This window comes from Drosophila elegans, unplaced genomic scaffold (genome assembly GCF_018152505.1).
Source record: "Drosophila elegans isolate 14027-0461.03 unplaced genomic scaffold, ASM1815250v1 contig_814, whole genome shotgun sequence".
In the NCBI taxonomy this organism is placed as follows: domain Eukaryota; kingdom Metazoa; phylum Arthropoda; class Insecta; order Diptera; family Drosophilidae; genus Drosophila; species Drosophila elegans.
The window spans coordinates 19,379,071-19,395,289 of record NW_024546167.1 but is presented as its reverse complement, the minus strand read 5'-3'; the positions used below and the strand labels follow the sequence as shown (position 1 = coordinate 19,395,289).

The 16,219-nt window shown below is 37.0% G+C and overlaps 1 protein-coding gene across 2 annotated transcripts in view; it reads right to left on the bottom strand.

Annotated features, from left to right (window-relative positions):
* Positions 1-2,300: 2,300 nt before the first annotated feature.
* LOC108134961 (receptor-type tyrosine-protein phosphatase N2) overlaps positions 2,301-16,219 on the bottom strand; it is a 64,576-nt gene continuing 50,657 nt past the window's right edge. For both annotated transcript variants that reach the window (XM_041710543.1, XM_041710542.1), the window contains 8 exons: positions 12,165-12,222; positions 10,620-12,101; positions 10,091-10,174; positions 9,402-10,023; positions 8,307-8,528; positions 8,042-8,239; positions 7,812-7,978; positions 2,301-7,082 (listed from right to left, as the gene is read on the bottom strand). In XM_041710543.1, coding sequence (XP_041566477.1) covers positions 6,548-7,082; positions 7,812-7,978; positions 8,042-8,239; positions 8,307-8,528; positions 9,402-10,023; positions 10,091-10,174; positions 10,620-12,101; positions 12,165-12,222 — 3,368 coding nt within the window. In that variant the 3' untranslated portion in view covers positions 2,301-6,547. The remainder of the gene's footprint in view (positions 7,083-7,811; positions 7,979-8,041; positions 8,240-8,306; positions 8,529-9,401; positions 10,024-10,090; positions 10,175-10,619; positions 12,102-12,164; positions 12,223-16,219) is intronic.

The following is a 16,219-nucleotide window of genomic DNA, read 5'->3' as shown; positions in this document are numbered from 1 at the left end:
AAGCGTCACGCATGCCACTCCCCTAAATTGATATGCCCGCCATGGCCAAACACCGGCAAACCCGCAAACATCATCATCAAGAGCGGAGGAAGCGGATGGTACCAAAAGTGGCATAGTGGTAGAGTGGTAGTGGCGGCGGCACAAGCGGAAAATCATCAAAGCGCTTGCCACGGCGGCTTTTTTCATTTCATTATGTTTTTTTCCCTTTTCATTGCGGCATTTCAAAGAAATGTTCCGACATTTCTACCAGGCGAACAGAAATACGTCGCAAGTTGCTGTTTGGCCGGCTGGCTGGCTGACTGTCTGGCTGGCAGGCTGATGATGTTGTGGTGTGCCAAAAAGTGAATGAAATCGAAAACGAAAACTCAGCGAAAGAGCCCATATACCATGTACCATGTACGCACCACCGAACCACCTTTTTTTTCGCTGCTCTCTCGTCTGCCGGCGTATAAAATTGGCTGTGACCCGATTTTATTCTATTTCGCTGGGCTGGCCATTGTTCTGGCTTCGTTTCGGCAAACTGCAAAAAGGGGGAAATCGCTAGAAAAAAAGGGGTGGAATTCAAGCCAAAAAAAAATAAAAAATATATAACAAAATCGTGCTTCTAATGTTTTTTTGTCTACTAGTTTGGGGGCAGTGTTAGTCTAGGTCGGGGCTCATTTAGGTTTCATTTTGGGGTAGGTTGCCCCAGGAGTTTATATGTTTGCTTTACCACACACAAATAAAACTATCTTGATTTTAGAGTTGCCTCTTTCTAATTTTTTTTTTGGTTTTTTAATGCTTGCTTTAACAACACACATAGAATAAACATTTTGAGTATGTATGAGTATAACATTGCACATTTTCAGTGTGTTTTAATTTGTGGTTATTTAGTTTGGTAATTCGAAAAGCTTAAAAGCCAAGTCGTGAGACGAAAAAAATTCTTTCAGTGCATTTCCCTTGGATGGTTTTGGACGATCACTGTCAGAAAAACCCGCTATCTATTACGGCCTAAAATGTATCCTCTTGAGAGTTCAAAAAAATACCTCATTACACTTAACTTTTTTTGTGTAGTTTCATTTTTTATCTAGCTTAAAAGCCAAGCCTCTAATGAGACGAAAAAAGTGTTTTTCTTCCAGTGCAACAAATTACGTTTTAAGAAATTCTCTAAAAAACCCGCCTGCATTTGGATTTTTGAATAATATATAATTATTTTTTGTGTGACTAAATTGTGATTATTTTAATAGACACTGTAATTTAAGTGGCTTAGGAGCCAATGTCCTTTTAGGGGACCAAAAATTTTAGTTATTATTTTTTTTTGTCTCTGGGGTCATTGAACAAGCTTGTGTGTATTAAATATATCTGCACGTGTAACATTTAATGTAAGTGTTGTGATTATTCGATTAAATATTGCAATTAGCTTAGCAGTAGCTTAGTCTCTTCCTCAAGGAGACAAAAAACTAGTTTCTTGCAGTGCATTAAACCCGATTATTTACTTACTTTTCTCTCGCTTCAAATCGAAAAATGCTTACCTAGCTTTTTTTTTCTTTAACTACAAGGAAAAATTTTAATGAAAAAAGCGCTTGCACGTATTAATTTAATTTATGGGTGCTCTGGGCTTTAACCCCTATCCCTGCTTGGAAGCTTTGGGTGATTTTTAAATTTGCATTCAAATTGGAATTTAACTATAATCTATAAACAACCGTTTTACGAAGTACCTTAATTTGTTGTATTCTCTGTTGTATTCAGACATACAAGTACCGCTTTTGTGTTTTCGATTTAAAATAGTCTCTGAATTATATTATTGGAGAGGGCGGGGGGGAATCATGCTACTATTTCAAAAATCTATAAGTAAATGAATAAATAATTTAATTATACTGAATTAAATTGAGTTGAATTGAAAGAAATGTGGATTAAATGGCTTAAATCATGCGTGTTAAAAGGGACTGCGTGGGAAAGCGTGCAAGTGTGCTAAGTATGCTAGGTGTTCTATGGTTAGATTAAACTCTATATAGTATTATATAGTATTATTTCCGATAAGCAACTCTACAGATTATTGTTAGTTACAGTACCTTGGTAGACTGTTAAGTTGTTGTGATTGGTGTTTCGTTACAGTGATGTTTAGAGCCAAGTTGGCCTCTATTGACAGATATGCTATTTTGGCGCCGAAGCTTTTTGGTTATACTCTTATCTTAGACACAGACAGTGAACACTGGGTATGGGGGATGGGGGGCAAAAAGCAAAACTTTACGCTCGGCATTGGCTAATTTCTGGCTAATGCCTTTTTCGTTTCATAGTATATGGGTATATGGTAGGCTCCGTTTTCTTTAAGGGTCTCTTTATTATTTTTGTTGTTCGTATTATAATATTAATCGTAATTATTACCGGTTCTACATCGTCATCATCGTCCTTATTCTTTTCTGCTTGCTGTTTATCATCGAAAATTGTTCGCATTTTTTCTGTGTTTCTGTTTTTCTGGTATCTTTTAATTTACATTTATATAATTTACACATGCAGCAGAATATAATATGTTTTTGTTTTGTGATTTTCAACTTGTATTTGTAGCGCATATTACACAATGGCGCGATACATTTAGATATTGGTATGCATATCCTTCTCCGTTCTTCATCATAAATTCAAATTGGTTAATAACATTTATATATATAGATTTATATATATGTAGGTATACATGTTGCTATGTAATTCTCATAAATAATTGTAGCATGTTTAATGTTATATGTATGTTTAAAACACTTAAATTGCATATATTAATTAGTTTTGCACAAAAAACCTTTAATAGGTATGCTCCATGTTCTTTTCTTCGAGTGTAGTTGTTCGGTGTATTTCATTATTATAATTAGCTTGATATTAACATTTTCGCTTTTTTATCAGTTTTAGTACATTTAGATATTAGTGGCCTCAGCCAGCATAATTTTTTGCTGGTTTTTACCTTTTTTTTGGGGTTTTCTCATTTTTGTTTTTTCGTCATCATTTTTGCTTAATAACACAAATCTTTGCCCAGTGGCTAAACAGATATATATGTAGCATATTGTATACACATCGATATTGTTAAATGTTTCGCTTATCTGCTAAACGCCTCACTTAATCAGATACTTGATTTTGGTTTTCCAAAAATGTATGAAAGCCTGCTCGTATTATTTGTTTTAATTTTTTTTTAATTTGCTTACACGTTAATTAATTGAATTAGACAGCAAGAATTGCATGCTGATCAATGCTTCAAATATTTTCCACATTTTTGGTGCCTGTATATAGTGTTTCTTTGTATTTATTTGTATTTGTATATTATCATTCGCGGTTACCAAACTCAATCCTTCTGCAAAAAGAAAGAAACATTATGTGGCATTGAGATTTCAAGTTTGGTTGCCTGTTTGATAAGTTAGTTTAGTGTCTTGAAATCCTGTTATAATCACTTGATTTTTAACTTTTGTGGAAACAGTTCATGAAGTTGCGCCGCACTTTGATCATCCTAATTTATTCCGTAAAATCTCATTGTGTAGGCCTTACATTAAATTCCGTCCGATCGGTCAGTTTTCTGTAACAGTATCTGTCTTGGTAGGTCAAAGGTTAAAGGTCAGGATTAGCTGCTAGTCCGGAGTTAAATGTGCGTATATACAGCCTGTTCTTGGGGGTTTTTCATCGGTTCATTTTAAGTGATGGTCAGGGTTATGTTTCTTTAGGAACTCAAACCATTTTGTATGCCTCGTTCTGGGTTCTTGGCGTCAGTCGGTCATGTCCTCATCTCTTAAGAATCCCAGTGCCCTGGTAACAACCTGATCTGCCCCGTTTTTTGTGAAAAGTTAAAAGTCAAGTGCAAGAACAGGTCCCATTTGTCTCAATCTGCGGAATCTGTCAGATTCGATTTATTCTTTTTCTGCTTCTCCTTTTGCCTTACAAATAATAATTTTGTATATCTATGTTACACCATCAATGAAAATATTTTTCGGGAAAATGATGAAATGCTTGACTTGTGTGTATTTCTTTTATACACGCAATAGGTACGATTTTATATATATATATACATATATCAATATATATATATTTATTTATGAATGAAAAAGTCCGTTAGACATTTATGCATTATCTTTATAGTAAGTTATTTATTATAATTAAGTTCCTTCAATTTTTCTACGCATGGTTGTTGTTTCTTCCTCGTTAATCGTTAACACTTTTATGTTTATGGTTATGTCGAAATATACATCAATAATTGCCTTTATAATGCGATTGACTATAATACGATACATTTACGTTTGCTTGTTAGTACACTTATTTAATTTGTTTCGTCGAAGAACATTTGAATTGAAATTGTCGTAGTTGTATTTGTATGTATTCTTTAATTAACTTTGAAAAACGTTGCTTCAAGTACTCGTAAATCAATCGAAAAACTCACTACTAAATATTTTGCTCTAAAACAATTATGTTTAACTATTCTCATATTTGTTTTGTTTTTTTTTTTCTACCACTTTAATAATTTTTTTGCAAGCCCCGAGTTGTTGTTCGGACTTGCCACAGTTATTGTAATATTGATTTCTCATTTGCTTTTATTTTGTAGTGTAGTGTCAGTTATGTTCAAACGAAGGAAATGTTTACAAATTATAAGTTTTGCGTCGAGATAATAAATTTTCATTTTTCGTTTTTTGTTTTTTGTCGCTTAAATTTAGCTGAAATGTATCTTATCTTTGTCGTCTTGGAATATTTCGAACTACGATAACTCATTTTCATTATGTTTAAGTTCAACTGCTACGTAAAACTGTTAAGTATGGTAATTAATTGGTAATTTTTTTGAATATTTCTTTGCTAATTTGCAGCACTTGCACTTACGTTCTCCTCAATTCTGAGCTTATTTCGTTTTGTATTTTTTGTGTTTTTCGTATTTTTTCTAATCGTTTGTTCTAAATCGGTTCGGTTTTCGGTGTTCACTAAGCGCTAGTAGTCACTGTATCTTTGTGGCCGTTTGTCTTGGGTTGTGTTTTGTATAGTGTGTGTATTGTACCGTGTGATTCTTTAGTTACTTTTTGCGTGGTTCGATTCCTGTTTGTCCTTTAATTCGTTCTAAGTCGTGCCTGGAGTAGGGATATTTTTTTTTCTGGTGATGTTATTCCAGATGGCTAAGGAAACATTTATGGGACATGCTCCTTAGTCCAATATTTTTTTTTTTTTTTGGGCTTTTTAATTTTTTTCTCTTCTTTGATGTTCGAAGCTTGTTGTGGCACATACTATTAACCGCACACGAAGCTCCCACTGCTCCCAGTAATCCAATCTGCTCCTTGGCTTCTAGCTGCCTCAGTTTTTGATGAAGTAGATGATCTAGATCATGAGTTCGAAACCGAAGGAGACAGATTAGCCGGCAGAGGTTGGAGCTTCGGCACGGTTCCTCTGACATTTATGGATTCACTTAAGCTACGCTTACGTTCTAAAGTGGATAAATATGATATAATATATATAATAATATAATATAATAATATAATGTAGTATAATTATAGCTCTGCGAAGGGTAAAAAGTGTAGCTTACGTTTTAGGAGCGATTGATAACTGAACAATTTCTTGAATTTCGCACACATACATATGGTCTGGTAAAACAATACTCGACTTCGAATATCGAGTATGTATGTTGGCTAGATAGTTAATGACATATATATATATATATATATATATGGTGTATACAAATATATTTTTGAATGCGATTATATCCTTGTATAATTAATTGTCATACACATCAATAGGTTGCTTCCTCGCTAAACTTTCTTCTTCACTTTCATGTTGTAAATAGAACTTTTGTTAGGTACAAATTTTGCATTCATCCATTGTATATGTATTTTTGTATATGTATTTAGAAGTGGGTTGGTGATGTCTGATGTTCTAGTCTGCTAGTATTCTAGTGTCTAAGTGTTCCAGTGTCTAGTTTACTGTTCTGTCTGGCTTGGCATATGTATACCTTTCAGCGATTGTTGTCGTTCGTTTGCTGGTTTTTTAAGCACATCGATTAGAGTTTTTAAGTTTAATGCCAACATCGATATCGATAAATGTACGACGAGTAAGTAAAATGCCTCATAATTGAATCCAATGCTTAAACACCTAGACATGTATATGTAAGTATAAGGTATGCATGTAAATATTTGTTTGCTTGTATATCCTTTAACACTCAAATATGCTATATATAGTATATATATATATATCGTGCGTTTCTATAGTTGTTTGCACCGCACTTGGTCACATCTGGAATGCCATTCCTCCGGCCGGATGCACCCCGGGTCTCACGGGCTGGTGCAGACCGGGGCAGCATATCAAAGTCATAGAGGACTTCCACATTCCAATGCAACCTGTGCTTATTTGGCGCGGTGTAGATGTAACCGAAAGATAATATAATATTAAATCCGTCTACTGACAATCTCGTGTGGCCTTTTTCGAACCTTCCAAGTGCTCATGCCAACTCAAAATCGAACTTAATGTTGCTTCTACCAGCTATAACAAACAGAAAGACCCCCGAAACGCTGCAACAATCATAAAACCTGAGGCTTAACCTTCAACCCGGGATTTTGTATGGGTTGGTTTACTTCTTCGCCTGCTTCGCCGGCTTGGCTGGCGTCTTCTGCTCCTTCGGCTGATCCTTGGGCTGATCCTTTGACTGCTCCTTGGACTGATCCTTGGCCTTCTTCTCCTGCCGCTCCTTGGCTGCCTTGGAACTGCTGGTGGGCGCCTCCTCCTCGGCCGCCTCCTGCGCCTTGTCCTCCTTCAGTGGCTCCTTGGTGGAAGTGGTGCCACCACTATTGCCCGCCACCACTGGATCCTTGTCCAGTTCCCGCTTCTCTCCGGAAGTGTTCGCTGGCAGGGCCTTCAGTATGGCATGCACCTCTTCGGCCACCGCCATCAGAACGAACTCGAACTGCTGCCGGGTGGCCACCACACCTGCCCGCTGGTCACGCAGGTGCTCCAGCGTAGCCGCTATGTCGATCTCGCGCGCCCCTTTGTTCATCCTCTCCAGCACCAGATCCAACAGGATGTAGGCTCCCGTCCGACCGGCTCCGGCACTGCCGTGCACCACAATAGGGCAGGAGCGACGTCCCCGGTACGATTTGTTCACCTTCCTAAGAGAGATATAGAAATTGGGAAAATATTAAGAACCGCTCTAAAAATGGGTAAGCACATTTCACTAGCTTCCTTCGTTAAACAACTTAAATGGTTTTAATAGCTAATTTTGAGTAAGTAAACATTTAAAATAAACATTTAATCAGCTTAGTGCTTAAAATAAAAAAAGTGTGGGTAATTAAAATTAAAAAAAAGTCCAAACTATTAAATGGCCCTATTTAAAAAAAAATTTCACAATAACTTATAACGTATAAGTCATGTCAAAAATTATGGGAAACACTTAACAGTTAAAAGTAAGCCTTAAGGATTTTTAAAGCATTTTTAAAATCTTTACTTAAAGTTAAAGAGGTCTTACTTTGGGTAAAACATTGGTTAGCTGGGGTTTTTGTTATTCCTCATTATGTATTTTCAAAAAAATAAATCATTCCAAAAACTAAAAATTAAATTAAGTAAATTGTTTTTCTGTAATATGGTATTTCCTTTAATTATATAATTTGTATATTTTATTTATTATGTATTTGTTTTCAAACTCTGTTAAATAGAATTTATTATGTGCTTCTTTTAACACTCTGTTAATTTTAGATTTTAAAAATAGAAATACTCTATTAAATTATAATTTTTTATGTATTTGTTTCAGCACTTTGTTTATTTCAGAATCTAAAATTGTGTGGTATAAAGATATTCATTTTCTAAATAATTTTTTGTTTTTACAGGATACAGGGACTTACCGCCTAAAGTCGAGCAGAGCCTTGGCCTGGGAAGGAACACCCATGTGCGGCCAGGAGAGGAAGTGGAACTGGGTGACCGTTCTGGTTTCGCTGGTGCGCAAATTCTTCAGGTAGAAAGAACGTACGAGGTAATCATCGCACCATATGTGTTCACTAACAAGGTGAACCTGAAAAAAGAATTATTTAATTACATTTTATCCCCAATTTGGATGCCTCTCCAATGATTTTACCTCATAGATGTGATAGACCTCGGCACCTTCTTCCGGCCAGTATCGCGCACAGGCCACCTCGCCATTTTCCTGGAGGCGACAGAGGGCCACGATGACAACGGCTCCCTGCTCCCAGATCATCTGCCAAAAGTGGGCCAAAGTGGATGGTAATGGACCCTGGGCGGCCACATAAGCAGGTGCTCGTGGATCGTGATCGGTCTTTAAGTGTGAAATGGATTATAGCCTTTGAAATATTTATTTAAAAATAAAATGTATGCCAACTTACAATCGTTGAGGCATTAACATAGTCGAGTCCTTCGGCGTTGGCCAGATGGTTGAGCACCACGCGGGAATGGTCGTATGGCAAGGGTGCCCCGGGTCTATTGAGACCCGCACATTGCGGCTGGGAGGCGGCTTCCCGAGCACTGGGCTCGGCCTCATACCGGCACAGAGCCTCCCATTCTCGCTGCAATCGACCCTTGTTGCGCAGATGATCCTCCATGTAAGACTAAATTAGAAATAATTATCATTAACTATATATATCAGCCCATGGGTTTTAAAATAATGTCGATCTGCCATTACTTAAGCCACACACTTCCAACAAAAACAGGAAGACTTAGAGTAACATTGAATTATTTCTTTTAAAATAGAAATATGCGAACAAATACTTGGGAATAATAATTTTTATAAATTATCTATCATCCCCAAATTCAAAATGTGGCCAAGGAAAATTTTGTATTTTGTCAAAACTCTTTATACAACCCAAAATTCTTAATTTTCAGTTAGTAAAATTAAAAAAAGTTTCATAAAAATGCTAAAAATAGACCGAATGACAAATGTTATACCTTTTTGAGCTCGTAATTTTATACCTAAACAACTGGCATTCAAGCCTAAAAATTTTTATATTTTCGAATTTTTACCAAAAATTTTATTTTTCAAAATCAGTCGGAAAGTGGTAAGGATCGTTAGTTTAGCTCGTCAGCTGCACAAAACAGTCTTTACTTCCATTGTGGGACAGCGTTTGACAAAATAAACACTAAAAATGACTAACAAAATCTGTTTTTTTTTCCAAAGTTGCAATCTTGCAAAAAGTCTTAGTCTTAGCTCAAAAATAAAAGTATTATGGATATAAAAAAGCCAATATTATATCAAAATTGGGATGTCGTACATTACTAAGATTGTAATTTTACCCATAAACCAACAGGGAATTCAAGCTGAATTTAGAAAGATTTAAAAATAATTCTATAGCTTTATATTTATAACATTTATATTAATAAAATATCCGTTTAACTTTCGATATGCAAAAAAGTATTGTTAATATTTTTTTAGCAATGGAAGATCGACTCTATAAATGTTCCACACAAAGCCCTTCATGACTCACCAGCACCATGTGTCCGGTAGAGATGTCCATGTTCGTCAAGGCGGGCTCCTCGCTCCAGGACGAAGTGCTGGATCGCGAGGACGGTGGTCGACCCTCGTTCTCCTTGCTCAGCGATGTGATCCGTCCACTTTGCGCCGGTTCGTTTGAGCCACCGCCGTTGGTAGTTCCGCTCGCGGCATTGCCACCGCTGCCGTTGGTGGTTTTTCCTGCCATCCTGGCGCGGCACAGCTCCTGGTAGTCCTTGCTGCAGGTTTCCGCACCCGCGATGCCCGACTGCAGACCGCCCAGCTTGTCCCGCTTGCGATCGTGCCGCTTGATCAGAATTAAAGTGACAAAGATCACAATCACGGCGGCTGCTCCGGCACCGGCGAACATGTAAGCCATGATGTGAGTGACATCCGGTCCCTGTTCGGCCAGTTCGATACGCGAGGAGGAAACACTAGGGTCCTGCAGGTCCTTGATGACGTCACCCACGCCGGCATGCAGCACATAGAACCCAACGCGCCTCTGGATGTTGTTCTTCACGCCGCGGTTCTCGTTGATCGTTCGTGCCACATCGCCGGCCGTCTTGCGCTCGGGGTTGTTTGAGTTCACCCGGAAGCTGACTTCGTGTTGTTGAACGCTGCAAATGGGTTTTAAAAGGTCAAAGTTAGCTCCTTTTTTAGGTAAAATATTGAAAAAGAACCCACGTTAAATAAGAAAAGTATCCCTGCATGTGTAGTATTTGCTCCAGCTCCTTCATTATGCGCTGCCCATCGTTCCAACTGTCAATTCTGCAAGCAATAAATAAATCATTAATTCATCAAAAATATTTCTGGGGTATGATGATTTTTTATTGATTTTTCCTACAATTTTGGGTAGTATTTTGATTTTAAAATATCCAAATTAGACATTTATTATATCAAACAAGTTTAAGTAACCTCCAAAAGTAACCATATTGTATATATGAGAAAAAAATATATTTTCAAAAATAAAAGTCATATTATAATAGTAAAATTAGATATTATAGCGTCAAACAATTTTTACTTATATAAAATGTTCTCTTTTTCTTACTTTACTGTGACACCCTATCACCAAAAAATTTGTAAATAAAATAAAATATACTGAATTATATTTAATAATATAATTAAACATTTAAAATGAATATTAAATATGCGATTTTGATTGCATTTTTAGAAATTTATATTGACTATTTTATTTTGTAATTAGAGTACTTACGGGTTCTTGACGAACACATGCACATATTCAGTGTCAACGGTGTGCGGCGCATGGTCCTCGGCCGAGTGCTGCTGCTTCATGACCTTCTTCTTCTTGTGAGCCTCATCCTCGTCGGAGTTGCCATTGCCATTGCCATTGCCCTTGATGTGGGCGGGCAGGACCTCCTTGTTGCCACTGCGTGCCAGTTTGTCCGTCTCCAGCTGATTGGATTGCATCTCGGCGGAGCCCGTGGCTGGAGGTCCCAGCAAAGGACCTGGTTTCTTCACGTCCAGACGCTCGTGCCTGGCAAAACCCAGCATATTGGCCAGCAACGATTGCTTCACACTCTCCGGCTCATCGGCCTGCATGTCCTCGTTGTCCTGGTCATTGTCCTGCGGCATCAGGAGCAGTCCGCCCTCGGTGTAAACGCGCTGGCTTTTGGACTGGCGCGGGAAACTGTTGGAGGCCAGCATGGCCTCCTCCTCGAGAGGGGTTAGCGAGTTCCTCAGCAAACCCGACTCGAAGGCCAGCTCCCGCTGCTGCAGGCCCACATCGTAGGCATCCGGCTGGGGACGACGCTTGGCCAGGTCTGGTGAGGATTCAGCAGGGGCTGCCAAGTGCCTCAGAGGCTTCTCCTGCTCCAAGCCCTGTTCACCGGCCAGTTCCCGGAAGAAGGAACGTTTGGGTGGCTCATCCTCCACTTCCCGGGCCAATTCGCCCCTGAAGCGACCCCTTGCTCTTTTGAAGGGGGCAAAGTTGTCCGGGAAGTAGAGTTCACTCGACTCGTTCACCTCCTCCGGTGGCACATAGACCGGCGCCTTGGCCTCCTGCTGCTCCTGTTGCTGCCGCTGCTCCTTCTGCTGCTGCTCCTTCTGCTGCTCCACAATGGCCTCCAGTTGATCCATGGCATTCGCTGGCTGTTTCCTTTGGTAGGGCTGAGGATCGGGCTCAGAGGCGGCCAGAATTTGGTATAGTTCCAACCTATTCCGGCGATCGGCATCTTGCTCCGCCGCCGCCATCTGCTGTTCCCGTTCGATCCTCTGCCTTTCGGTGTCCAAAAAGGTGTCCATTATGCTGGGTGCATCCACTTGGGGACCCACATGACCATGCCCGTCCAGCTTGCCAAAGTGCTCCAGTTCAGAGGGATCATGCCTTAGCCTGCGACGATCTTGCAGCATTCGATTGAGATACATGTCATCCACATCCGCATTCTGCTTCTTCTGCAGCACCGGATAGAGCTGCTCGTAGTACTCGATTTCCGGTTCCGCTTCTGGCGGCGTGAAGCGCACGTAGGCCATCGCACTGGCCGGATCCCCGAATTCCGGCGGAGCCGGCGCCAGATTCGCACACAGATTAGGCGGCAGTTGTTGTTGCCGTTGGAGCGAGAAGAGCGACCCCTGGATGCGGCACTGCACGTACGGATGGTCCCATCCTAAGCCGGCGCCCTGGAGTTCCTCCAGCATGGTGGCCAGCACACGGGACTGCTCCTCTGTGAGTGGTGTCCTTTTGAGAAAGGGTAAATCCAATTAATATGGGTTTAACTATGAACTAAATCAAGGTAATTACTTCTCAATGTCCTCAACGTCCACACCGGTGGTTGGAATGCACTTTCCGAATATGTTATCTGCAATTAAAGCGAATAATCAAGGTTAGTACACAAACCATTTTTAAAAGATACATATTCTTCATTAATTCAAATATTTTTATTTTCAATGTAAATCTACTTTCGGATTAGATTTCTAATTTCTAAAAAATATTTTGTTTAAATTTATAGCAAATAGGTAACGTAGTAAATTTAAGTATTTCATAATCAATTTAAATACTTTTTCAGAAAAAACCTATATGCATCTGCAGCAACAAGGATAAATTTTATATATTATATATATTCCTTATTAATATAAATATTTTAATATTCAATATTTCATACATAGTTAATTTATAGTAAATATGCAAACATAACAGTTTTTTTAAATTTAATTTTTTTAAATTTATTGTAATATCAGAAATATTTTTTTAAGTTTTAAACAAATAGGTTTAATTTCAATAACTAAAATATTTATATATTAAATCACGCAATTTATTTGAAAACAATTAATAAAATTGGATTAGTTTTCCATGAATCTGCGTTTAAATGTTGGCTTGTAATTTCGGGTCGATTTTTTTGAAATTTTGATGATGGTACCCCTTACAATTTTTCCCAAAAATGGATGTTTGTCCAAAACTGACCTCAACCCAGTTCCTTTAATTGCATAACTTTTCTCTCAGATATCCGATTTTAAAAAGGCATACCTCCTAAGGTTTGTGGATTAGGAATCTACGATTCTGCATTCAAATTTCACTCTTGAATTTTCTGTAGATTTTCTAAGCGATTTAATGAAATTTAAATTTTAAAAAAATGTTTGCAGAAAAGTGAACCAATACCAGCACATTTAATTCCATAACTTTTCTTACAGATATCCGATTTGGAAAAGACTTAATTCTTTAGGTTTTTGGATTAGTTTCCCATAAATCTGCGTTTAAATGTTGGCTTGTAATTTCTGGTCGATTTTTTTGAAATTTTGATGATGGTACCCCTTTCAATTTTTCCCAAAAATGGATGTTTGTCGAAAAATGACTTCAACCCAGTTCCTTTAATTGCATAACTTTTCTCTCAGATATCCGATTTTAAAAAGGCATACCTCCTAATGTTTGTGGATTAGTAATCTACGATTCTGCATTCAAATTTCACTCTTGGATTTTCTGTAGATTTTCTAAGCGATTTAATGAAATTTAAATTAAAAAAAAATGTTTGCAGAAAAGTGAACCAATACCAGCACATTTAATTCCATAACTTTTCTTACAGATATCCGATTTGGAAAAGACTTAATTCTTTAGGTTTTTGGATTAGTTTCCCATAAATCTGCGTTTAAATGTTGGCATGTAATTTCGGGTCGATTTTTTTGAAATTTTGATGATGGTACCCCTTTCAATTTTTCCCAAAAATGGATGTTTGTCCAAAACTGACCTCAACCCAGTACCTTTAATTGCATAACTTTTCTCTCAGATATCCGATTTTAAAAAGGCATACCTCCTAAGGTTTGTGGATTAGAAATCTACGATTCTGCATTCAAATTTCACTCTTGGATTTTCTGTAGATTTTCTAAGCGATTTAATGAAATTTAAATTTTAAAAAAATGTTTGCAGAAAAGTGAACCAATACCAGCACATTTAATTCCATAACTTTTCTTACAGATATCCGATTTGGAAAAGACTTAATTCTTTAGGCTTTTGGATTAGTTTCCCATAAATCTGCGTTTAAATGTTGGCATGTAATTTCGGGTCGATTTTTTTGAAATTTTGATGATGGTACCCCTTTCAATTTTTCCCAAAAATGGATGTTTGTCCAAAACTGACCTCAACCCAGTACCTTTAATTGCATAACTTTTCTCTCAGATATCCGATTTTAAAAAGGCATACCTCCTAAGGTTTGTGGATTAGGAATCTACGATTCTGCATTCAAATTTCACTCTTGGATTTTCTGTAGATTTTCTAAGCGATTTAATGAAATTTAAATTTTAAAAAATGTTTGCAGAAAAGTGAACCAATACCAGCACATTTAATTCCATAACTTTTCTTACAGATATCCGATTTGGAAAAGACTTAATTCTTTAGGTTTTTGGATTAGTTTCCCATAAATCTGCGTTTAAATATTGGCTTGTAATTTCGGGTCGATTTTTTTGAAATTTTGATGATGGTACCCCTTTCAATTTTTCCCAAAAATGGATGTTTGTCGAAAAATGACTTCAACCCAGTTCCTTTAATTGCATAACTTTTCTCTCAGATATCCGATTTTAAAAAGGCATACCTCCTAATGTTTGTGGATTAGTAATCTACGATTCTGCATTCAAATTTCACTCTTGGATTTTCTGTAGATTTTCTAAGCGATTTAATGAAATTTAAATTAAAAAAAAATGTTTGCAGAAAAGTGAACCAATACCAGCACATTTAATTCCATAACTTTTCTTACAGATATCCGATTTGGAAAAGACTTAATTCTTTAGGTTTTTGGATTAGTTTCCCATAAATCTGCGTTTAAATATTGGCTTGTAATTTCGGGTCGATTTTTTTGAAATTTTGATGATGGTACCCCTTTCAATTTTTCCCAAAAATGGATGTTTGTCCAAAACTGACCTCAACCCAGTACCTTTAATTGCATAACTTTTCTCTCAGATATCCGATTTTAAAAAGGCATACCTCCTAAGGTTTGTGGATTAGGAATCTACGATTCTGCATTCAAATTTCACTCTTGGATTTTCTGTAGATTTTCTAAGCGATTTAATGAAATTTAAATTTTAAAAAAATGTTTAAATATTGGCTTGTAATTTCGGGTCGATTTTTTTGAAATTTTGATGATGGTACCCCTTTCAATTTTTCCCAAAAATGGATGTTTGTCGAAAAATGACTTCAACCCAGTACCTTTAATTGCATAACTTTTCTCTCAGATATCCGATTTTAAAAAGGCATACCTCCTAAGGTTTGTGGATTAGTAATCTACGATTCTGCATTCAAATTTCACTCTTGGATTTTCTGTAGATTTTCTAAGCGATTTAATGAAATTTAAATTAAAAAAAAATGTTTGCAGAAAAGTGAACCAATACCAGCACATTTAATTCCATAACTTTTCTTACAGATATCCGATTTGGAAAAGACTTAATTCTTTAGGTTTTTGGATTAGTTTCCCATAAATCTGCGTTTAAATGTTGGCATGTAATTTCGGGTCGATTTTTTTGAAATTTTGATGATGGTACCCCTTTCAATTTTTCCCAAAAATGGATGTTTGTCCAAAACTGACCTCAACCCAGTACCTTTAATTGCATAACTTTTCTCTCAGATATCCGATTTTAAAAAGGCATACCTCCTAAGGTTTGTGGATTAGGAATCTACGATTCTGCATTCAAATTTCACTCTTGGATTTTCTGTAGATTTTCTAAGCGATTTAATGAAATTTAAATTTTAAAAAAATGTTTGCAGAAAAGTGAACCAATACCAGCACATTTAATTCCATAACTTTTCTTACAGATATCCGATTTGGAAAAGACTTAATTCTTTAGGTTTTTGGATTAGTTTCCCATAAATCTGCGTTTAAATATTGGCTTGTAATTTCGGGTCGATTTTTTTGAAATTTTGATGATGGTACCCCTTTCAATTTTTCCCAAAAATGGATGTTTGTCCAAAACTGACCTCAACCCAGTTCCTTTAATTGCATAACTTTTCTCTCAGATATCCGATTTTAAAAAGGCATACCTCCTAAGGTTTGTGGATTAGTAATCTACGATTCTGCATTCAAATTTCACTCTTGGATTTTCTGTAGATTTTCTAAGCAATTTAATGAAATTTAAATTTTAAAAAAATGTTTGCAGAAAAGTGAACCAATACCAGCACATTTAATTCCATAACTTTTCTTACAGATATCCGATTTGGAAAAGACTTAATTCTTTAGGTTTTTGGATTAGTTTCCCATAAATCTGCGTTTAAATGTTGGCATGTAATTTCGGGTCGATTTTTTTGAAATTTTGATGATGGTACCCCTTTCAATTTTTCCCAAAAATGGATGTTTGTCCAAAACTGACCTCAACCCAGTT